The 25,579-nt window shown below is 45.7% G+C and overlaps 2 protein-coding genes and 1 pseudogene across 3 annotated transcripts; 2 read left to right on the top strand and 1 right to left on the bottom strand.

The window, feature by feature from the left end:
- Positions 1-11,074: 11,074 nt before the first annotated feature.
- Positions 11,075-11,147, top strand: F5J12DRAFT_t99 (annotated as a pseudogene). The gene has a single exon. The product of its transcript is annotated as a tRNA-OTHER (tRNA).
- Positions 11,148-13,435: 2,288 nt separating this feature from the next.
- F5J12DRAFT_782131 (uncharacterized protein) lies at positions 13,436-16,450 on the bottom strand (the record flags this gene model as incomplete). Its single annotated transcript, XM_051742677.1, has 11 exons — positions 13,436-13,651; positions 13,704-13,763; positions 14,261-14,493; positions 14,546-14,704; positions 14,754-14,932; positions 14,982-15,163; positions 15,210-15,247; positions 15,299-15,358; positions 15,464-15,931; positions 16,202-16,278; positions 16,314-16,450. The coding sequence occupies 11 exons, from the start codon at positions 16,448-16,450 to the stop codon at positions 13,436-13,438; spliced, it is 1,809 nt and encodes a 602-aa protein (XP_051601228.1).
- Positions 16,451-22,473: 6,023 nt separating this feature from the next.
- On the top strand, positions 22,474-25,279 carry F5J12DRAFT_782130 (uncharacterized protein; the record flags this gene model as incomplete). The annotated part of the gene is made up of 11 exons (XM_051742676.1): positions 22,474-22,513; positions 22,538-22,575; positions 22,730-22,780; positions 22,828-22,879; positions 22,943-23,008; positions 23,151-23,500; positions 23,668-24,022; positions 24,059-24,235; positions 24,284-24,512; positions 24,684-24,909; positions 24,962-25,279. The coding sequence occupies 11 exons, from the start codon at positions 22,474-22,476 to the stop codon at positions 25,277-25,279; spliced, it is 1,902 nt and encodes a 633-aa protein (XP_051601227.1).
- Between the last annotated feature and the right edge of the window lie 300 nt (positions 25,280-25,579).

Below are 25,579 nucleotides of genomic sequence, written 5' to 3'. Positions count from 1 at the left end.
GGGCCATGGAGAATCATAGTTCCGCCGTCAGCAGGTGTGTGTTTCGGCAAGACCCCCCAAATGATAGTTGCTGCGGAAACTAAAAACTGTCCAGACCGAAGGCAGATCTGGTTGGCTGGGAAAGTCTGTCCTGTAGTTACCAGATGACAGATGTAATTAAGACCTAAGGGGTTCCTTGAGCATTGACCAAACATAATCAACAGACCTGCATTGCAATTTTGTTGGAGACATATTCCCTCCTGTGTTTCCTTTCCTTTGGTGTGATGTTTACCCACATACATTGCTTAGACTGCACAAGTTATGTTGGAGTGTCTCAGATCATCCTACTGTCACTTGGAGGAGAGGAATATGGTTGGAAACTTTGAGGCTAAGATCTGAAGGTCAACTCAAATGAGTTCACTGGGCAACCTGTACTACAGAGATGTCCCTACACATGTGAAGTGCACATAGCTGTGATCATGACACTACCAGTGGCATCATCAGGGAATGTGAGGAAGCAACATGTAAGTAAAAGAAAGGCACAGAAGGGTGTAGAACCATGTGCCAAGATTTGATTAGATAATTATGACAAGATAAGATGAGATGTGAGTAGACAAGGTATGGCCATTACACAAAGTTGGTGCAGGTGAGAAAGACTATGGTAAGAAGAAAGGGGCTGACATTGCCCAAGTCAAGACATGGAGAATGATGGGTGGAATATAAACAAATAGTGTGTGCTCAGCTCTCTTCATTGACATCATCATGTGGGATCAGGACTAGTGCAAGTAATGATAATGACTCACAGCAACCAGTCATGACAAGACTGTGGACCTGTGCCAACACTGCAACCTCTGCAGCTACATTAATGACATAAGAACAACATCAAAACCACACCTGTTCACATTCACAATGCCCCACATGCCAGTGAATGTGGCAAATTCAGTGCTGATCTACCAGTAATGAGAGGAAATGGCACAGGAAATGAAAAAAGAGCTGTATATGTATGATGAGGTGGTGGAGGGATATAAGGACATCACCTGGATAAGGATCATAACCAGGGGAATGTCACAGGACTCAAGGGACATTTGACAGCATGCAATAACTGTCTGGGGAAAATCATTGTAGGCAGATTGTACTGTGAGTTTATAGATGCCAAATATGGGGCAGAGGGGTGGGAGAGAATAGTGGCTGGGGGCATAGTGACCAGTTAAGGGGTCATCCTGGTGAATTGTTATGCAAGTGTTTGGATGCAATTTGTACTTATCACCAGGTAGCACATCATAAAGTATGATTGAAAGTGGGGTGTGATAACATGTAGTATGTGATACCATGTCAGAGGACATGGGTGTAACTAGCAGGGTAAATGATCATTGAACAAATATGGGGTATGAACTAATTTATGGTAGTATGACAGCAGATATACCCAACATCAAAATACAATTTGAACCATCATTCACTGGGTGAAATAGAAACATTTGAACCATTCTTTGCCATGGGCCATCTGACTTAAGTCCAACTCTATGCAACAGCCTCTGGGGATGACTACTTTGGTCCCAATTGAGTAAAATGGTTTCCTAAGTTTTGGAGGGATCCAAAGTAGTAGTTGTCCCTTTGGGCCTTTGATCCAGCCATCATCATGTAGCTTGACTGCTTCACCCAGACTAGCCTTCTGTTGCATGAACCCATCAACAAGTGGATTAGTATTAAGCAGAGCATGTGAGTGGTCAAATGAAAAGCAAATGGGATCTCCCATGACACCTGCACTTCTTGTTAAATGAAATAACAATAGATAGAAGGTGGAGGTACATACCATCTGGAGGAGGGTATGGATGAAATATGCAGGAGGGGTGGGATGCAACCATTGTGAGCATCTCATTCTCCCAGACCCTCACAGTCTTGTCATCTGAGCCTGAGACAATCCTCTTACCATCAGAGAAGAATGCAACTGAATTGACTTCATTTGTATGGCCCTCAAGAGGGCTGCCAATCTGCACACCTCCCTCAACATCCCAGACCCCCACAGTGTTGTCCCCTGAGCCTGAGACAATCCTCTTCCCATCAGGGGAGAATGCAACTGAATTGACAGAAGAAGTATGACCCTCAAGTGGGCTGCCAATCTGCACACCTCCCTCAACATCCCAGACCCTCACAGTGTTATCCCCTGAGCCTGAGATAATCCTCTTCCCATCAGGGGAGAATGCAACTGAATTGACAGAAGAAGTATGGCCCTCAAGAGGGCTGCCAACCTGCACACCTCCCTCAACATCCCACACCCTCACAGTGTTGTCCCCTGAGCCTGAGACAATCCTCTTCCCATCAGGGGAGAATGCAACTGAATCAACCCAATCAGTATGGCCCTCAAGAGGGCTGCCAATCTGCACACCTCCCTCAACATCCCACACCCTCACAGTCTTGTCCCGAGAGCCTGAGACAATCTTCTTCCCATCACAGGAGAATGCAACTGAATTCACTTGAGATGCATGGCCTTGCAGTAGCTGCTGTTCAACTGGCCACCCTTTCAACCCTCCTGCAGCAACTCTAGCCAGCCTTGGGAATTTTGGCAAGAGCATCATTGATAACAATGCATTGGAAGGAATAAATGGCAATGCAGAAGCATAAAGGTGTGGAGTGCTGTGCACTATCACACTGCCAAAATTCCGAATCAACTTGATTCCATCTTCTACCAATGCCAATAGATACTTGAAGTCAAAGTCATCTTGTCCCTTCATCATTGTGTCAGATGTCATCAAACTCTGTACAAAAGGTACTCACCCATAGCCCTGTTGCAACAGTACTAAGAGCATCTACACCCTTTCCAACCATCCCAAGAAGACTTAATACGTCCAGCCAGAATAGAATCTTTTCACTTCCAACAATAGCCTTCACCAATCCCACAAGTTCCATGTCAAATGGTGTCTTTTGCAAGTGCTGGCCCCAGAATCGACTGGAGTAGGTAAGATGGTGTGGGATGTTCTCCTTGATTCTCTTCGACAGATCAGGAACTTCAGCATTGGCCAGGTATGAGCTTTCCAATCCACAGATGTTGAATTGAAGCTCATCACGGAGAATCCGCAATGTGGCAAAGGCCATGTCTCTTCCGTCAGATGTGTCAATGCAGTAGACACCACTCCGTGAACAATCCATCAGGAAGTCATAGAACGATGCATGCAGTGGTCGGACAGGACAAGACCTATCTGTAATGCCACCCAATAGCGGGGCCATGCATTCAAGAATTGCAATTATGTCATAACAGTCCTCCTTATCAGGGAAGTGACTGCGCATCTTATTCAAAGTATTCAAGTGCAGAGGTTCGTGTGCTGCCATGATCTGCTGCATCACCGAACGGAACTGTGTTAGTATGGTCCCGTCCTTGGGGATACTGTCTTCAAGAATTGCTCGGTACATGGCATCCAGCAATCCGCCTCCTGAACGAAGATTCAGGACATTGTCGACGCGTTCCTTGACTGATCCGTTCTTGACTGCACTTGGGTTCACGAATTCACAAGCCAGACGCGCCCATTCGAATAGACCCTCCGCCTTCTGCGAAATCGCATGAACTACTGCAGGCCCAACGCCCCGAAGATGGCCCACTTTTTTCATAACGTACAATCGGACGTCACGTTCCGATAACCCTGTAGAGACGTCGTCCAGCGAGGTCGACTTCACATGCTGAGGAGCATTGAGGATATGCTCGATATCAGGCAATGTGCGGGACGTCACGAGAATGCGGACGTTGCGAGGCAGTTCAGCAGTTTGGGCTGATGCAAGCACAGACAGCAGGTGCCTCCGCGATGGTTCTGCCCCACTTTCGTCCAATGCGTTGACGACGACGAGCACATTCCCAACGATATGACTCGAACTCTGATGCAATGGTTCCGAAATGAGTCGTTCCCACTGAAGCGCGATGTCAGAGGTAGTCTTGAGAATATCATCCTTCGCAACTGCATCCGCCAAGGCTCGCCGGAAGGCGGGATCACGCTCTGCGAGGTCCCATGAAACTGTCCTGATTAACTGTTCTTCGAGGTGCTCGGCCTGCCAGTCACGAGAAAAGCAAAAGCAAGATCCGACCCCTCCAATGCTCTTAAACCACAGAGCGATCGTATGCGCAATGGCAGATTTCCCTTTCCCAGCTTGCCCATGGAGCCAGAGGATGCGTGGCACATTTTCAGCGGTATCATAGATCCAGTTAATAATATCCGTGAGGATCTCCCTCCTGGTACCATCAAGGCATCTCTTGGTCCAATTGACACCCACGCCTCGGGCACGGGCGAAACCGTCCAAGTCCAGTTCTTCAAGTACGCGGAATGCATCGACCTGGACTCCCCGGTCTTCGTGGCGCCGGTATTGTTGCATCAAGTCGTCTAGCGCCTCGGTGTAGGCAATAGAAACGTCGCGCGCCTGATATTCTACGTCCTTCCCTGATCTCTTCCCTGATACCAAGTTGCATTAGCTCGGGCGGTGGGAAAGTGTGATTGACGTACAGAAGTCCACGGTCGCAGAATAATTCTTGATGAACTGCACCGCACCACTTGTCATGAGTGCGATCTTCGCGAAAGTTTCCCGCTTGCCCGAAATTTCCTTGAGGGTATTTTCTTCCGTGAGGAATTCGTAAACCTTTCTGACTATATCCAGGAGGCGGGAGACCCGCTCATCTCGGGTCTGCTGAACCACGAACATCTACGTACGACTACATAAGATGAGGAATGCATACAGGAGTAAGAACGTACCTGAGAAATGGCTACTAACATTCCCAGCGCCATACGGGCGTATGGATGGATCTGGCACAGGCATGCGGTCATCAGATGGAAGCAGAACAATAGTTGCCTACCTTAGTAAGGGTAGTGACGGTTTGATTGAAATCTTTGAACGGTTTTGGATACGTATCGGGGAAGCTTTGGGTCTCGGCGAGTGCGGTATTCGCACCAGTCGCAGGGTCGACACCCCCTACGCCCCTATCCGTCACGGGACCCATACTGAGGAACGTCGGCGACATGGAATCCATATTGCCGAAATTTGGTTGATCCGTCGACGTCTGAGTCTGTCCAGCGAGCTTCCTTAGAGTTCTCGAAAGACGGAGACAGCATAAACTACATACTTCGTAGTTCGGAGCGACCTGAAATTGTCCTCTGTGTTCATAAATCGCCCCATCAACATAGATGTCAGTGCTCCCTCCCGCGGTGGGACTCAGGGAACTTGGCTCTGCTGGATGAGCAGAAACCCACATTGGCCCCTGAAAGGCGCTGCCCAACGCTTGAATATCAGAGGATAGATGGGCAGTAGCCTGAGAAGATTCCTGCGATCGATTTTTGGCCAATTGACATATACCATCGCCAGAAAGGAGTGATCTGCGTACCGAAGAAGCATCGAAGTTGGATGGGTTTGCAAGGCTAGTGCGAGGTTTCTTTGACTGCTTGCCGGTCATTACGGAGAAATGAGTATTTTGACACATACCATCGCTAGGAAAAATCAGACGACATACCGAAGGAGGCAAAGAGCCGGATGGGTTGGCAGAACTGGAGCGACGTCTCTTCAACTGATCGCCGTCCATTGATGTAACAATTGGGTGTATATTCCGTGTAAGGTTTGTGCGTTTGAATTGACGTTGCGAGTGAGGGAAAGACGAAGCTGAGGGATTGCTGTGGGCACGCTCGTGAGCGCCAACTGGCACAGCAGACACGTGGCAGCGCCCGCCACTTGATGCGCATGTATGTACTGTGAGTATCATGCAGACTTGAATCGTAGAACAGGAACTGACCTGACGACGCAGCAGCACCTTATTTGTGCGGTCAGCATCGCTACTTCGTGCCTGCTTGCTGAGAAGCATCACATAGTGGGTAGTGCGCGGGATCACGACCTTGTTGCGCTACGCGAGTGAGTCTGAAGACATCACCATTCCCAACATAGCAGCCATCTTTCTACGTCCGAATATTCGCAGCCTTCACCTACTGCCTCTGTCACAGATATATCTATACGAAGTATACTCAGTCGCGCGCGAGTAGCGACAACGTCTTAATATTCACCTATACGAAGTATACTCAGTTGCACGCGAGTAGCGACAACGTCTGAGGTGAGGAATCTACTGTGCGAGACTAAATACTGTAGGTATTACAATACTGAAACCTGTGAATGTTGAATCTGCAATTTGCATGACATGGGCACACATAGTGTAGTCACACTTAGGGCCCGAACGGTAGCGGAATTTCCACTTCCTTATGCAAAACATATACAAACCAACTCTGTGCGGAGTTCAGCGGACTTCTAAGTTGATAATTGTGGACTATCTGCGACTGTGGTGTTTACTGATCAGGTGATGAATCACAGCTACCACATATGCATAATATGATATGCCACCTCAACGAACTGACCTTTATTGCAGGCTAGACCATTCCATGTCCCCAACCTGCCAGTCACATCAACTTCACAGCAAGATGGAAGGTAGGGGTTCTGGGTCAAAAGAAAAGGCTCTGTCAATCAGTTCGAGCTCTGAGCCTCAGCTGAAGTTGTGAGCTGTATGGCCCCATACAGATGTTGAGATGCTTCTCGATTTTGTGGAGGAAATCTGACCCAAGGCAGGTGATCATATGGTCTTTCAACTAGGGCACTTCAATGATTTGGTATCTTGGTTACCTGCCCAAGCCAATGGCTACCATAAAACTGTGAAAAGCTGTTATGACAAGTGGGAAAGTGTGCATTTATTGATTTATCCTTGCATTTGGTATCACTCATCTCATACAAAGCTGAAACAGGATTACTATGCAGCTTTAGCTGTTGCAAGGGGATTGGGGCTTGCATATTCAGCAGCAAGAGGTGCTGATGTCGTAACTGAGGCAGGGCAGCTCATGATGGATGATGTCATTGAGGTATGTCTGAGATTTTTTCCTGGCATGGCACAAAAATCCTTGACCTTCCCCTAGGATTGGCCAGATATTGCCCAATACCGAAACACAGGCTTCAAATACTTCAATCATATGTGAGACCTTGCCCTTCCTGACAAGGCAAGGGGCACCAATGCACACCATGCTGCCAGTGCCTGACCCCCTGCCCAAAGGTCCTGGGCTTCTGCTTCCACCTCATCTGATTTTCCCAGCTCCATTGCACACCCTGTCATATCGCCTCAGCTTGCATCTATGCAGCTCCCCACACCACCATCATTCCTACAGCCAGCTGTGCAGCATCAGCTACCATTCACACATCCTCATACACAGTATCAGCTACCACCTGTGCAACCCACCACACAGTTTACCTTTGTGCAGGATCAATCTGGGTTCCCTAATCAACATCAAATCACACAGACTCCCTGGAGTGTGCAGCCTGCCATAAATGTTCAAGGTACACCTGTACCACAGGGTACTTCACAGGCCCTTTCCAGTGTGCCACCCATGTCCCTGCCTGGCCTGACAGTTTCCCCTTCATCCATTCCTACATCACCACTGTCCTCCACAATGACATCTGTAAGCACTTCCATCAATCCATCATCTAGTTTGTCATCTCATGGCAAGAAGTGCAAAAGTGATGCCACTGCTGGGCTCAACACCACATCCACAGCAGCTTCCCTGGGAAGTTCCAGTGGTTCTTGGAAGCAGCACTCACAGACAGCTGGCCTTGAAGATGCAGTGTGGGGTCTAATGTCTGGTGTGCAAGACAGTACCTCCAAGTGCTCACCACCCTCAACAATCCCAAGGGCCAAAGTCTTGATGAAGCATGCACATTGATGTTTGAGCTTGAGAAGAACCTTTTGGAGCAGAACCTAGTCCACTTGCAAATGTTGTTTGAAGAGAAATCCTCCTATGTCATGGGTTACAAGAATGCCACCACTCAGTCAGCAACATACTGAATGTAGTGGGTTAAGATGAGGCTCAAGGCTGCTGGCTATGAGGTTCCAGAATATGTGAATTTGGGGGGGAAATAAGTAGTTTGTCTGTACTTATGTGTCTATACAGCAATCACTACTTTTTTAAAATTGCCATGCAAGTGTGAAAATTGAGGGTGGATAAGACATGGATGAAATTTGAGGGTGATGTAGTGGATACATGGATATTATGCAAAACTAGCTACTGAACTACTGAATCAACCCCTTCTTGTGATCTCAGTGCAATAATCTTCCCACATTTGTGCTGCAATCATGTCATGCATGGCATTCATCTGACTATGTGACCCAGCATTCAATGGAGTATCTTGCAAGCTTCTGATGTCCATTCTTCAGATGTTAAAAGTGGCCCATCATCTTCATTGAATTCATCAGGATCTGGCATGTCAATGTCATCAGGATCATGGAGGTGGATGATATTGTGAACACAGAACACCACTGCAGGCAAGCAGGACTGGATTGCCATGTGATATTTGGGTGGGAGAATGAGGGTTCGAAAACATTGTTTTATAACTCTGAAGTTACACTTGATGTTGTTTTGGAGCATGGCATGGCAAAGGTTGAAAAGCTCTTTGCCATCCCTTGGCCTGTAGGGAATGAATGAGAATCAAATGCACATAAAAATGTAGTGGTACTAACTGTAGATTGGCTTGCCCCCACTCAGCCAAATGATAGCATTGGCCATGGTATGGTACAAGTAGCTGTGGAGTCAACAGATACCCTGCATCAGCAGGGTAATACCACCCATCAGGAATAGCAAAGTCCCACAAGCAGGCATTGTGGTAGACCATGGCATCAGCAGCTGACCCTTCCCAGCCTCTGAGAACATATGTGATGATACCATTGAATGAACATGCGATGAGACAGTTTTGAGATAAGAAACCCTTGTGGTTGCACATAAGGTCTTGTTCACTTGTGGATAGTGCACATGTGATGTGTGTACCATTGAGGGCACCTATGGCATCTTTGAAGTATGGATAAAATTTGGGATTGGTGGCAATATGACTGGGGACTGGTGAATCAGCTCTGGGAAGGTGACTGTATGTGGTATAAATGCAACCCTTGGAGAATGCATGGAGCATTCATTTAAAATACCTGGGTAAAGTTTAGCAGAATTTAAATCCAAATGACAGTGCACTCACCATGATATTGTATCCATTGAGCATTGGAATCACTCACTGATGTGCCAAGCTGATAAGCCTGTCACCATTGCATACAGGAAAATCACCAGCTGCTCCTCTAACATGACATTCTTTGAATCTTGGAGATCCCCTTCACAAAGGATGGATATCAGCCTGAGGAAGGTATGTTTGTGGATGCTGAGCTTAGTTCTGATCTGCTTGGGGTGCCCATTAAGCAACTCATTTAGCCATCCCTGTCCTGAAAGAGCAGATGTATGGTAAGGTTCTGGGGTAGCACTTCAAAGTGTCGAGACTGCAGCCTGGTATAGCCTGAGTGTAGTGGCAACCACCACATAGTTCCAAATCTGCTGCAAGAGTAGCACCCTCCAAGTGATATCAGATGAGGTATCAGAATCTTCATCCTCCTCATCCAAATCATTCTCATCCCTTGCAGTGATAAGGCAATTCTTGACCATAGTGATGGTCTGGTCTCAATGGTGTAGTGGTGTATGAGGTTGATTGCACTTCAGGTAACCATTTTTCATAAGCATTTAGGCTGAATAGTTTCTCCAAACCATCCAGCCTAATAGCCTCCCAGACCAAGGTCTGCCCAGGGACATCTGGTCATGTCCCAGGGCTATGCAGATTTTTAGGCCTTGGGACAGATGGGATTTCCCACATAGCCATCCATTCAAATGCAATTATTTGGGATGTCCCAAGACTGCCTTGGGTGACTGGGGTCCCTACTCCTGAAAGTGCAGCTTATATTAGCATTGAAATAGCTGCAGAAATCCTAGCCCCCTTGCTCCTCTGACAGATTTAATCCACAAAGTATCCTTTGACCTATACATCCCCTCCCATCCCACCATGCATAGTAGTATACAATAGTACTTTTCATGTACATCTTTGCAATGTGATTCTGCTGTATTGGGACATCTCACTAGTTTCCAGGGAGATGACCCACCTGGGCCTCCACATTTGCCTTGAAAATTGCAATAATAAATTCAATCAATTTGTGTCTATACCTCATGCAATTTGTACTGTATGAAGGAAGAACTGAATGGTTTTTGAACACTTGTGTGACAAGCCAATATCTCAAAGTCACCCACATAGAACATGGGGTTGGTCACCTTTGCAACACCATCTGCAGAGGGCAGAATGTCCCAGATGAGCCTCTGAGGTCATCATGGGGCATTGTGCTGGTCTGCAAAGATAACTTAGGAGGATGTGCCATCATAGCCTGCTTAGGCTGGGATGGGACATCCCACTGACTTTCACAAGGGGACTTGGGATGTCCCACAGCAGCCTCCAAGGCTGCCTTGGGACATCCCACCCTCCCCTTTGCCAAGCAGTGGGATGTCCCACAACAGCCTCTAAGGCTATGTTGGGATGTCCCACCCTCCCCTTTGCCAAGCAGTGGGATGTCCTACAACAGCCTCCAAGCCTACATTGGGACATCCCACCCTCCCCACTGCCAACCAGTGGGATGTCCCCCAACAGCCTCTAAGCCTACATTGGGACATCCCACCCTCCCCTTTGCCAACCAGTGGGATGTCCCACAACAGCCTCTAAGGCTATATTGGGACATCCCACCCTCCCCTCTGGAAACCAGAGGGATGTCCCAACACAGCCTCTAAGGTGTTGCAGTTGTAATCTGCACTAATCCTACAAGCACCATAGAGAATCCAATGCAAGGTAGCTCCATGGTCAGAGAAGCTGCTTGACACTGAGAGGGTCCTGGCTCAATGCCAGCTCTGGTCACATTTTCATCAGGTTATGAGCTGCATCTGGAACCCATGCATGCTCAGTACAATGGGTCATGCAGCATCCTTAGTAAGTCCAGATCATGTGAGTTACATGGACACAAGGTGGCTGATAGTAAGGCCTCCTGGAAACACAGCAGTAAATCCTGATCCATCACATGACACAAGGTCAAAAGGCAATCAGACCATTTGCATGACCCTAGGGGGTGTGCACTGTTTTTACACCCCAAAAGTGGCCAGATGAAGGGACCACATTGGAGATAGTGCATTCTGTGCATTAACTTCATGGAGATATGTTCCCACAGTGCTAGTCTAAGCCCCCAAGCTACTGACACTAGTACCCAGACCATATGGCTCAGTGGTTGCAGCACCTGGTAAACACCTAGGAGGTCACTGGTTCAATCTTAGGACTGGTCACATTTTCCTCACAAGGCTACTTTGGGACATCCCACCCTCCCCTTTGCCAACCAGTGGGATGTCCCACAATTGCCTGTAAGGCTACATTGGGACATCCCTCCCCCCTCTGGGGAAAATGTTGGACATCCTACCCTGTATCTCTGACATCCACATTGCCCTCTGCCCACAATTGGGATATATATTGTCACATTGTAACAGTCTCAATCAATGGCACCAATCAGTTCAAGTCAGATCACCATGATTTTTGGAGATTCAGAATCAGGGCAATGAGACACAGGTCTGCCTTGCAGATGTCCATTTCACATATAACCAAGATTGTGAGCCCATTATTGCACAATTCTTCACACAAGATTCATATCCTTTGAGCCCTGTGTAATTTCTAGAGAACAGTACCAAAAAATATGTGCAGAGATGAAAAGTCAGTGACCAGATGAGCAGTGAGCAGTGAATAACTGCATTTGAGTGGGTGTAGCCATATGCATGAGTAGTTGCTGACATGATCAGGTTCACTCAATGGCTCAAAATGTCCTGTACATATCATTGCTTGAAATAGTCATGGCACCCAAAGAATGCTATTCAAATTGTATCCAGCAATCATACTCTGCAGGTCTCAAGTGTTGTATTATTTCTCAATCTCATGTCCTTCTACTATGATTTTATTTGAAGCAAGTATTGAGATGTGAGGCAAGGGGACACAGGTAGGGGGTAGCACATGATTGGCAAGCAGCCACCAAGTGTAGATATGACAATACTAGGTGTAGAAGTTCAGATCACAAAAACACAATGCATAATTGCATAAATTTTTGGTACTGTTCTCTAGATGATACACAGGGCTCCAAGGATATGAATCTTGTGTGAGGAAATATGCAATAATAGGCTTCCAATCTTACTTATATGTGCAATGAACATCTGGAAGCAGAGGGCTCTCTACTGCCCAAATATCATTGAAAGCCTGCTGGACAATTGATGTATAGAAGACCACTATTAGTTTGCTAAGGTGTACAGATGCCTAGATCACTTGCAATTTTGATTGTATATGTGAACTCAGCCTATGCTTTCTCAGACTTATATAGTGCTAGAACTAGTCTAATTTTTACACCAGGACCTACATCTAATTTCCCTGATTCTGAATCTGCAAAAATTGCGGTGATCTGACTTGAATTGATTGAGATATCAAAGTTATAACATTTAGCTACTATATGTGTGTGATTTTGTTTATTTGGCCTTGCTCTCAGTTTTGAAAATAGCTGTAACATGAGGAGCAACAAGGCACAAACACAGTAGCTAGGACTGCAGGAATTGTATATACAGATTGAGGCATCATGTACAGTGCCTAACAGCAATGGACATGTGATGGACATTGGTACCATATGTGATTTGACCCTGGACTGCCCCTAACAAAGAGTTGATAAGTGGCCAGTACTGAAATGTAACAGTAATGGCTAGGGCAACTGACACAAAACTATGGCATGTGGTAGAGGACTCCCAGGCAATCAGGGAGAAAGAGGGAAAATGCTGATTGGATCACCCAATCTTGAGGTATACATTAAACTGCCTCAAAACCCTTCAAACACAACAGTGGGAATATCTCAACAATGAGCAAGCAGAATTGGGTAAACAAGGGCACCCCTGAAATGGGTCAGTGAGAGGGATTTGTGGCTCGGAAAGTGAGAGAAGTGGTGCAGATATGCATGAGGTACAATGAGAGGACCTCAAGGGGTGGGCCTTGCCACAAAAATGTGAACATCTCCATAAATACTGCACCAATCACAATGATCTAGACATCTCCAGGGAGTCGTCATCTAGTAGTGCGAGTCTGCAAAAAAGTGAAAGACATGTCAGAGAAACCACTGAGATACAGCCCCAAGATAAGAGGGGTAACTCTGGGCAAGTGAACAAGCAGGTGATGACCTCAGGACAACAGCTGGGGTGATCAACATGGGCTTCAGGAGGGTGGTCGGGTACTCATAGGTAAACACAGAAAAAAAGGAGCCACCATGATCAGACCATCAGATCTTGAGCTATGTGCAAAACTGTCTCACTGCCCTCCAAACACAAAAATGGTGATATCTCAATAGTGGCTCCATGGAATTAGACAAAAGAGGCCCCCCCAGAGAGGCCTTGGCAAGGGAAATGAGTGGTGTGAAAAGTGATAGGAAAGGCACAGGACTGAGTGGAGAGCCACAGACTTGTCCCCCAAATCTGATGGTAACATCATTGCTGACACCAGTGACATCAATATACAAGCAGTGCATGACAAATATGTTGTAGGGGAAGCAAAAACTACACTAGTAGTAATCTTCATTTATATACTCCTCAGTGAAGTCATCCTCATATTGTGCAGCATTACCCCTGTTAACCCAATGAGGTTCACCTAACTGGGTTGGAGGGTAGTAGTCATCGGTATATGGACCATTGTAGTAAGGATGGTTGGTTCGAGACAGAATGCAATGGAATCCTTGGCAAGACAGAGGAAATTGAGTGTGGTGGCCAGAAGGTAACACCTAGAGAGAATGCAAGTCGACAGTGAAACCTCTGCAAAATCAAATTACTCACATGATATGGGATATTAGATGCACCAGGATCATGATAGTTCATATGGTCACCCCAAGAATCCTACATAATTTTTCCTTAGTCTTGTTACTGAAAGTCAGAGACCTGGATACTCACTTGTCATCTGGGAAAAGACTGCTGGGCTGGGCCAGCCTCTTGCATGTGAGGATGGCTTGGAAGATTATCCCAATGTAGATCCTATATGATGCTTCATTAGTCTTGTTATCAGACCATAGGAACCAAACCCTACCCCATATTGCAGAGCTGGCATGGGAGGCTCAGATGGGCCAGGCTCTCAAGTGTGCACATTGCTTGGAATTGTGGATGGGTCATGATGTGAATCTGGTGCAATGGGGCATGCATCCCAGTGTTGATTGCATGGCACAGTTCAACAGTCAGACTGTAAAGCCTTACAAACATCAGCAGATACCAGATATCAAGTAAAGAGCAGAACTTATCTGGGGACCAATAGTATCATGATTTGATGCCTCCACATGGGGTCGCTTCCGAGAGGGAAAAGGGAGTTGTTGCTGCAGTCAGGGTTGTGGCTGTCAAAGGACCTCGATGCCTTGCTGCTGGTGATCTGTTTCCTTGAGGGACTTCTGCCACTCTGGATCATCTGAGATCTGCTGCAAAACAGTACCATCAGTAGATTTGATGAGTGTGATCTCACCCTTCAAAGGGTCAGCATCCAACTGGATGAATAAAATAGGGAATACCTTTGTTCCAGCACTTAATCCCAATTTCCAGCACATCATCCAGACTATCTTGTTCTTCCTGATCATCAGTTTGCCTGTCATACAAAAGACTCAGTTTTCTCTGAAGGCAAGGTACTACAAGTTGACAAAGAGGGCCAGCCTTAAGTTTCTTGTACTTGAAACCAGGGCCTGGTGGAGATACACCATGGGGCCAGTTGACAATAGTGAGGTGGCTCCTCCACAAAAACTGGAGAAGCTGGTACCAGGAAACTTTCTGGGGATTGCTGACTTTAATGCCATGTGTGACTGAGCAAAGGATCAAGATAAATGCATGTACAGCACAAGAATAACTTACCACACAGATCTCTCAATGCAGCCAACATCTTCTCCTTCATCGTGCTTCCAAATACTCTGCAGTTGTGGTCTCTTGGAGTCTCCTTTGTATGGCAATGTAGTTCCAGCACAGAACCCACATCTCCAGTGGAACCAGTGCCAGCCACCCTGGCATCCACACTGTCACTGTTCCTGAGACACCTACAACAATCCAATGAGGTTGAATGAAACATGCAAGAAATAAACTTACTTGAAAATTGCAGTATACTTATCCATGAGTGACCAGACATCAATGCCATTTTCATTGATGAAGTTTCTTATCATCTCAGAGCCTCCAAATACACCAGAAGTTTGATGTCCTGCAGGGTCCTGTCCAACATACATTACTGCTCCAACTATCTCAATATCCTCGAGATTGGACCACACCTCTGCCTGTGGAACAATCAGAATCAATGGCTGCACAGTTGCAACCACATACCAATCCAGAAAATTGTGTCTTTGCATTGTCCACTCTAGCTGCAATAGATTTGACAGATCAATTAGTCAGTATGGTGGAGGAGCTCTCACTCCACTCATAGATGGCTTTTAACTTTTCCCTCCTTGCCATGAAGTCATCCTTTGGGATGCCTATCATGAGGGCGTTGTACTCCTTTGTAATCAAATTGTTGATTGAATTTCAATTGGCTGGTCAGGATGTTAGAATGGTAGATGTGAGAGGGAGGCAAGCCATACCACCATCTGGTTTGGGCTGTGTGGCCCAATACCACGAGCAGAAGAGGTTGGCCTCATTAATTTTGGTATGAGAAGCCTTAACACTAAATCCTGCAGTGACAAGTATGTCACATGTAGACCGCCTGCACTGCCAGCCAAGTTCTTCTGCTGTCATCTTGATGTCCTTCACAAAAGCACATATTTCATCTAATGCTGCTGTGGACAGATTCCCCAGCTTCTTGAGGTTTGGGAGTTGGGTGTCATGGTCACTGTGGTTTGCAGCATCAATGTCCTCAGCATCTATAGCCCTACCTTTGCCCTTCTTCTGAAGTCTAGTATAGATCAGGCCACCTTCTTGGTGAGGATGGACAATGTCCCCTACAGGATGGGTGGAGTCATCAGACTTGTATGTGGGTGGTGAGGACAGGGGAAGCAGGGACTGGGCACAAGAAACAGTCTGAGCATTGTGAGTGTGTGCATCATCATCATCTAGGAGTCAACATGTCAACATGAGGCAGATGCATATATAGATGGTAAACAGAACAGGATCACAACAATTCTTTATCTATATAACAACCAAGGGAATGATGGGTGGCAGGAAATGGTCATGAGTATCCAAAGCACCAAGCTTTGAAACACAAGTGGGCACCAAGCCCACCATCGCATGACCAGAGAGGCACCAAACCCCAAAATCAAAAGAAATGAGAATTATCTGAAAAAAACATGAGAGAATGAGGGATACAAAATGGAAAAACCTACCACAGGAGTCACTCAAGCTCTCCATCTCATCATCATTCTCATTCTCATTGTAATTGGAACCCTTGTCATCGTCATCACTACCAGGCAGCTGGTCATCCTCTTTCTCACTGACAACAGCACCACCTTTTTTACTTGTTTGGAAACCAGGGCATTTTGTGAGGACAGAATCCTTTGGTTGTGAAGAATGCGAGTGTTCAAGTTGGCAATGGAGTCCCTTGAAGGCTCTGGGATATCAGCAGAGTGGGGCATGGTTGTATGGGGGTGTTGAGAAACAGGGGGAGGCAAGGTGAGTATTTAAGGTCAGAGCACATCAAGCCAAGATGAACCATATGGGAAAAAAAATCTGTCTAGAACATGTTGTCTCAGCATGCAAAGTTCTGGATATAGCATCAGCAAGGACATATGAAACCATGAAAGAGGACACAATGTAAGGGGGACGAAGGAAAAGCATGCAGGAAAGAAGTGGTTGTAATGCATAGCAAGGATGACACACCTATTAAAATGGAAACATATGGGTGGAATTCCAATCGAAATCCAGAACAGTGGTATTCCATCTGCATGACCCAGAAAGTGGGTTTCCTCAGGACTGAAAAACCACAAGAGTTCATCAGTATCCAGCAATAGAGAAAGGAATGGGCTTACTAGATGGAAAATGAATCATTCAAGCCCCTAAGGGCAGTCACTGATGAGAGCAGGGTTGATGCAGTCCAATAGACACAGTCCCTTTCACGCAATTGATAGCCAAATTGAGCACATAATGTAGACCAAATGTCAGAGGTACAATGACCTTTGGGTGAAGTTGTTGCTGAAATGAATCTCTGGTACTGAGCAACAAGGGTCATTGTCATCTGTGCAATTGATCACTGGATTGACACCAAGACCACCCTTGAAGGCCCCAAGCCTTCAGGGGCTGTCAAGGGCACCAAGCCCATGACATTTAGCAGAGAGATGCTCCAAGTGTTCCACTGCTAAGTGGTAGAGCTTGAATGGTAGAAATTTAGAGCTAGTTCAGAATCCTTGGGTAAGTTGCAATTAGTTCCTTCAATGCTTGTACATGTTTTTCCACCAGGGCAGTTCATGTAGTGAGTTTGAATTGAGTTTGAAACATTTCCTCCTGTATGCAAGATGGATGATGTCAATATTGGTGGTGATCATGAGGAGATTCACCACCAACACTTGCTGTGCCATATTGCTCTTGTCGTCAATATCATCCTCTGCATGATTGGTTGTACTGAAGTACAATCTACACCAATCTGAAGGATTCCAGAGCCTTACCACATGTCAGCACTAACCAGTGAGGAATGGCTTATCAAGCTCCTTGCAGGTCATCCAGAATGAATCCAATGTGAACTTGGTGTTCACACTGATGTCTTTGCATGAATTGTGGAGGAGCTTCACCAGATCAGTCATGGCAACTCTCAATTCATTTTGCTTGAAGAAAAACTAGCTATTTTCCTCTATATGAGTGTGATGGGTCTGACTATCAGGCACATCAGTGAACATTTTCAACAGTCAAATGAGACCATATCTCAGTATGTCATCACCCTTAGTTTTCCAATACTTTTCTAACCTCCTTGATCAGGTACTTTCACAAGATACTCTTCATCCTATCATTGTCACCCTTCTATTTCACATATGTCAAGATGCCTGGTGCTGATGATATTCAGCCAAAGATTAGGGGAGATAAAAGATTTTGGCCATATTTCAAGGATGCAATTGGTGCATTGGATGGGAGCCATATCCATGCCACTCCAGTGTCGGAGGACCAGGCAGTGTACTGAAACTGCAAAGGCTCCATATCACAGAACTGCTTGTTTGCTTGCGATTTCCAGCTGATGTTTACATACTCATTGACTGGTTGGGAGGGTTCGGCTACCGATGCACATGTATACCAGGATGCATGTACAAAAGGGCTTGACATCCCAACAGGAAAGTTTCTCCTTGTGGATGCTGGATTCCCCCTGCACCCAGAAATTCTAGCCCCATACTGGGTGACTCACTACCACCTTGTAGAGTGGCACCAAGCACATTTAAGGTAATTTTCTTTGAATTATCCATCTTATCATCCTGCTGAACTGACAAGACCCAGGAACAAAGAAGAATTGTTCAACCTCTGGCACTCATCTGCATGCAATGTCATTGAGCAAATATTTGGTGTCCTCAAGTGTTGTTTTCGCATCTTACTACTAAGCCCTGAGTACAACATCGATGTCCAAGGCTGAATCCCCTCAGCACTCTGTGCACTGCACAACTTCATCTGTACTCATGATGCCAAAGAAGGTCCAATGCCAGGGCGGGATGTCCACATAGATGAGTGAGGTGCAGGAGGGCCTGGGGGATTGGTGGATGAGGGTGGAGCTGACAAAGATAATCCCAATGTAGGTCAGCTTGAAGTGGCATGCACTTTCTGTGCCCAGATTGCTCAACTTATGTGGGACAATTATCAGGAAATCATTTGATTGCAGGATCTCGGGCAATTGCCCTCAGGTAGTGATGACTATAGCTCTGATGACTCCACTAACACCAGTAGCAGTATGAGCAATATATCAATGTTGTAGATGCATAGTTCATTTGTTCCCATTCCATGCAATATACATACACTTTTGGATCTCTCATGTGTGATGAAGAAAAAAAAGATAGATTTTGATAAAGAAAAAAAAAGATTGCAATACAATGATAGCAGGTATGGAGGTACAGCAAACATCAATCTACCTATAGTATTTTTTACTGTGTACAGGTCTGAGAACTACCAACCCTGAGTTTTATCTGATACTCAAGTTCAGCAAGTGCCAAATGATCTTCCTTCTTTGCTGTCCTCAAGTATACATCAGCGATGCCAAGATTCTGCACAATCAATGATCAGATGAACACTTTGATGGGACTGGGGAAATCTTGGTCTTGATTGTCCAGTAAATGAATCACTTGTGCCCTCATTGTTGACACTTTATTGATGGCAGATGTCATTGATGTGTTGATTGATGAAGTGAGGAAGTTGATCGAGCCTTGTAGGCCTACCATGATAGGGTTTGATATTGCAAGTGAAGGCAGAGGTGGAGGATTGCAAGAACGACAGGAATGGGAGCTTTTTGCATAGTCCAAAGTGCCAGAGAGGTTGGCACATTTGTTGGAGGCAGGAGCAGTAGCAGAAATGTCACTTGCATTGGCATATGGGAAAATGGACATGGTAGTTGAAACCTCATTGTCACCAAGCATGTCAGTGTGAGACCACTTCCCACTAGACAACAGAGCACTGGATGGAGGGATAGAAATGTTGGATGGGTTGATGGTAGACAGTGGATCATCGAAAAATGGGAAATGGTCATTGTCTGACCCAGGTGGGACTAGGGGAAGTGCTGGCACAGAATCAGCAGGCACTGAAGTGGATATGGGTTCGATGGGTGTGGGAGTGGAGGAGGGTGCAGATTCAGAAGGCACTGAAGTGGAAGTGGTTAGTTGAATGGTTGGCACTCCACTGTCTCCATTGTCTAGGCTGTCAGCAGTGGCATTGGAACTATCTGGACTAAAGGCATTGGCCCCACAGGCACCACCATGGGGTATGATATCTGCAATGTAGGGATATAAATCCCATCCACTCATTTTGAACTGGCAAATGAGGGGGTGACTCTAAGAGTAATTGTCAGTTCATCAAGCCACAGGGTTAAAAAATAAAAATAAAATACCTTCACAAAATCCTTGAACACCTGCTCAGCATGCTGACCCTGAATATTAGCCCCCTTCTCATTGTCCCAGTGGGCTCCAGATGGTTGTGCTCAATAGTACTTGATATTGCGATATATCTTTCGAATCTATGACAGAAGATCAGTAAAAATCACAAGCAGTTTACAATGCTGACTTACATAGCCAGTCCACTTGTTTCTCACCGCTTGATAGTTCTTAGGAGGTCCATCTGTGTGATAGTTGGTGATATGCAGGGTGGCAGCTTGATTTGTAGCCATCTTGAAGTTCCTGTTATTGCCTGCCTCATGCCAGTTGTCATGCAGGAACCTTACAAGAGCAGCAGTTTCTTCATGGTTCCAATGAACTTGTGGAGTGGGAGCACTAGTCTTATTAGGCATCGAGTGAGTTAGTGAATCCAGAGTGTACTAGGATACAAGGGCAACAATGGTGGCAGCCAATACCCAGGCAAGCCTAAGCTGATCCAGATCATCATAATCCATCACAGGACATGTTTCAAACTCAATTCAAACTCACTATGCGAACTGCCCCAGTGGAAAAACATGTACAAGCATTGAAGGAACTAATTGTGACTTACCCAAGGTTTCTGAACTAGCTCTTATGAAGGATGGAAAGTGCTGAGTTGTGACTTGCCTCACAGTCAGGCTGCCATATGCAATACATGGCCTCAGGATTTATACTTCATAGTAATTAATTGGAGACTGCTGTGAGAAATACTTGCCAACAGATAATACAATAGCTGTTAGTCTTTACATGGATATGGTAAAAAAAATTCTGGTGGGAGTATGCACACAGTCATCCACTAGATATGGAACCCTTGCTTCATGATCTGGGTGGCTGCAGACAAGAATAGTGGAGGGATCAGTTGAGTTAGATGGCATTAAATGTATCAATACTGGCAGTGTGGGAAATTCTGTGTAAATGGGGATCAAGGGGGATAAGGTGGCAGGTGTACACTCTTTTCAGGACAACAATCCTGAAACCCCCAGACTTGATGGGCATAATGCTGCCATGGGGTATGTGGGTTGCGAGCCAGATGACCCTATGAAGGCTGCAATATGATCAGTCCAGAAATGTCACTTAAGAACATACTCACCTTCAGCACGAGATCTTAGTAACAAAGTGCTTGCTAGCATTTCAGCATCTGCTGCATTCAATTTGAGGTTTCTGATCAGAGTAATTAGAGCACCTGTGCCAAAATGCATTAGTTGTCAGGAGTTAGTCAGAAAAACACGTACTAAGGTTGCTAGAGCTTATATCCAATCCAGTACTGGGCAAAGGTATTTTGGACATGGTGGGTCAGGGAATGGGAAGGAAAGGCTGGAGAGTGAATGTGCAGAGAATTGTAAGTATGACAGCAGATCTCCAGCAGAAGGCTACCTTGTTCCCTTTCCCCATTTGTCAGAAGCCATTGCAGGAAAACCAGAAGTTCAACCATGACAAATCATGCACTTAGATGTGATGCAACTCTTCGTAATACCCTGGAGGAAGTAGCAGAAATCGATGGATAAGATACACTGAAAAGCTAACCATGTGCCCATGTTAGAACTTTGCATGGTTGATCATGAGGCAACTTGGAGAAAATTCATAGTAGAAAGGAGAACTTGAGATCAACAATCAGAATCACTGCCCTTGAAGGTAACATTGCACCAAGTCTCCGATACCATAGAGGAACACACCATGTATTTGATTGGCAGGGATAGATATGAATGGATGTGTTGCTAACTCAAATCTTCAGGACTAAAAGGTGAGGGGAGAACTGCACTATCATCCACATGATCAATCACTGAATCTGTGCCAAGGGTAGATGAGTGGGGAGACAAGGGCATTGCTATAGAAGGCATATACTGGCCAGGTGGAACAATGGAGTGCAGCTGGAGGTGGGGAGAATGATGGACCTAGTACACATAGTATGCACTGGTAAATGGGTCAGTAGACTGCGAAGCATAATGATGCATAATTTAAGTCAAAAGCACTGACCTGCAAAACCTTCATTAATGTCACTGAGAGATGAGGGTCAGTCTTGACTGTCATCATGCAATTGATCATCGGATCCACTGGACACCAAGACCACCCTTGAAGGCTCCAAGCCTTCAAGGCTGTCCAGGGCACCAAGCCCCTGACATATGGTAGAGGAATGCACTGAGTGTTCCCCCAATACCATGTGGACAGCGCACAGAAGATGAGAGTGTCACTAAGTACTAGCTGTGGGTGGTGCGAATGTTTGTTTTGGCTGTGATGATGTAACAATTGTGCAATTGTGAAATGACATGTTAAAATTCTGTCATTTTAGTCACATCAGTAAAAGTGGCCAAATCTATTAACAAAGTAGCAATGGCGCACTAGTACTTGTAACTAGGACTTGCTATAAGTAGCTTATCAACATGTCATTACTGTAATGCATGAACACATCTCCCGTGAATATTACAATAGGCAATCCAGAACATTGAGGAATGAAATATGGAACACAAAACTTATATCTAATCACCTGATTATTTGACAATTTAGAGCCTAGACTCAATGTCTTCCTCGAGCATGCTGTAAGTCAGGCATCACATTCATTTGCAGTGCAGGTCATGTGCACAGCAGTAACCATAATATTTCTCACTACTACTAGTAAGTGCTACCTACTACTTCTAGTCACCGATGCCCCTCCATATAAACCAATTCAGTGCAAGGTAGGTTTCCCTCCATCTTGTCCATCTTACTTTTCCAGATGGCCCAGTTGCTCTTTCCATGAACATTTGGAGCATTTGTCCATCAGGTCTCAGGGGTTTGGTGCCTGCAAGTTCTTGATAGGCTTGGGGCCTATAACATAGTCTACACGTGCAGAGTCAATACACTAATCATTGTCACCTCTTTGTCAAGAAGATGTTTTTGAAAGTAAGTTTTTATTCTCTTTCATTCATACTTTTCTTTCAAACATCCAGTCAACTTATGCAAATGTTTGGAGCATTTGTCTGCCAAGTGCTCTGGGGTTTGGTGCCTTGCAAGTTCTCAATAGGCTTGGGGCCTATTGAGGGCAACATGCTTGTTTCATTTCAGTTACACTGGCCTTAACACTGCATGATTCATTTTTTTCTCCCCTTGTCATCATCTCTGTCAATTTAAGTAAGTACTGACTGACTTCTTTTGTTTCCAGGATGAATGTAGCTAGTGTTTGCCCTTATGAATTATCATTGTGCAACCACCCTGGCAATGGTGTGTTCTCACTGTCCCTAACTCAGCTCAAATTGATTATTGTTATTTTCAGGGAGATGGGGTGCATTTGATGCACACCTCCTAGTGAAGTGTGATGACCACTGGATCATGTCGCCAAACACTGACTATGTTCCCCAACCCTTCATCTTTGATGGAGAAACAATCACACCCCTACATGATGGATGGTTCAGCCATATAGACTGTTTTCAATGGCCACAGCTGTTTGCAGAACACTACACATGGAGTCCATGTGTCCCCTGGAAAGTGGCCTATGGAGACAACCCAACATGGAAGTGGCTGTGGTGGAACATTACCCAGTCAGCAGAGGATTTTGTGCTGGAAAGAGGGTCTGCCTTCAAAATTGGAAGGATTCATGCTGACAAGTGGAAGTCAATGGAGACTGTTTATAATCAACTAGATGAACATTTGCAAGATTGCTAAAGAAGCACCCCCACTACAAAGGTCCTCTGAGACCCAATTTGTGGCTGGGGTCATGTTGGTGATGTCTCCTGCATCTGAAGGCATGATTTTTTTCTGGTTCAGATTTCGTTAATTAAAATTTTCTCTAGCAACTCCCATTTACATTTCAAGACACAGTCATATTGGTTGCTTTTTGTCAATGCCTCCTCCTAGACATCTTTGGCATGCTAGAATATCTGTACACAGACCTTGACCCTGCTATGGGCACTTTTGTTGATTCATTTGACTGCTGGATCAGGGCATTCATGACAGACCCCAACATTTGCCAGTGCCTTTTTGAAATATGTGTGCCTGTCTGGATGGTCTGGAAACCTGATCATGTACCCCCAGACATGCAAGCGTTGAAGACTGTCAAGATTATATGCCCTCATGACATAGTCACAGATCCTGAGGTTTTTGAGGTTGGGCAGATGCTGAAATGGCACAGTGCCTGGTACCACCCTGGTGAATTGTACCACAGGCACACTTGACAAGGCCCAGCAATTGGGCTTGAGCAATTTGCAGCTCCCTGGCTGAAACCACTGCACACCAGCAGTGGTGTGGCCTTGACTCCCACAAGCATGGGTCCCACAGCTTCCAATGCTGCAAGTTCCAGCAGTGCAAGTTCAAGTACAGGAGCTGTTAGGATGGGCAGGGCTCAACAATGTGATCAGCCATGTATGTAACCTATTCATTTTGTCTCAGTGTGTTTAACATTTTGCTCAGATCCCCCTGCAGGCTTGAGAGGAGCCAAGCCATTGGTTGTTCTGAATCCTGAACTGCAGGAAGACCTCAGCGATCCAGCTATTCCCCCTGCTATGTCTGCATGGCATGCTGCCCTGAAGGACATGAATAAGGATGCAAAAAGGGTTAGTCCCAATGCACCCAAGGTAGCTTACTTCTTTCCCAGCCCAAGTCTGTTTGTGAGGGGCAAGTCCTCTGATCACCAGCAGAGGTACCTGAGGAATTGGCTAGTCTCTCGAGCAGGTTGGATCACTCATCTTTCTGCCTCAGATGCATCTCCTGTTATCCCTTGGTCCTGGCAGGATTTCCTGAACACAATTCCCAAGCAGATTTCATCCACATTTTCCAGCAACTGACTACATGAATCTGCCACCCTCTTCAGTCCCAAGCTCATCAGCCTCCAACACGACATACCTAGCCATGTACAATTCTGGGATATTTCAATTTCCCTCACAGACCTCACTACCATTGATCAGATGATGAAAAGCAAGATTTTATGGGATTTATATGAACACAACTTCCAGTTTGAGTTGGTTGCTCTTGACCATGTGATGATGCCTAGCTTGTGGTTGAATTGGGATTCAGAGTGGCTTGATCATGTCTGGCAGGTAAGTACAATTTTACCTCACCAGGAATGCACTGTTTCTGAACTCTATGCAGATTTTCCCTGGTGATTTGGAACTCACCATGTGTGCTGAGCCTTTCCCTCAGCAAAATCAAGGCCTTGGCTCATCTGACTTTCAATCAAAACAGGAGTACATAGAGAAGCTCTGGGTGTTACTTGCTGTATGGCCAGGATGCCCCTCAGACTTGGCAGAGCCAATTATGCCATTAGCATCATCATCACATGTCTGGGCAATGGAAAAGAAGTTGGCTATATTTTATGTACAGTCATTCTTTGATACTTTTGGTCATCTGCCCTTTCTTCCCCACCTTATTCCAACTGCACCACATGGTTATGGTTCAAATAGTCGGTAACCTCCTTCATCATCCCCTGATACCATTTTTACTCTGTATGTTTCCCAAATGATATTCATAGCATGCCACAATTGCAATCTCATTTTGTTCATCACACACTTGCTCTGTCTCTTTCCCCATCACCCTCACTAGTCATGTGCAAAGGTCAGTTCACTTTTCTATGCTGGAGGCTAACTATTGGAGACGTGCTGGTAGCATCTTGGGGTTGCCTTCCAGCAACCAGGATTCAGTGTCCTGGTCACAGTCCTGTAACTTGGTGTTGCAGGATCGTCATCTACCACTAACTTGCCTAGACAGTTT

This window comes from Pisolithus orientalis (assembly GCF_024613125.1).
Source record: "Pisolithus orientalis strain OTSU chromosome Unknown F5J12scaffold_10, whole genome shotgun sequence".
In the NCBI taxonomy this organism is placed as follows: Eukaryota; Fungi; Basidiomycota; class Agaricomycetes; order Boletales; family Pisolithaceae; genus Pisolithus; species Pisolithus orientalis.
The sequence above is the reverse complement of the archived record's forward strand: the minus strand, read 5'-3'. Positions and strand labels throughout refer to the sequence as shown.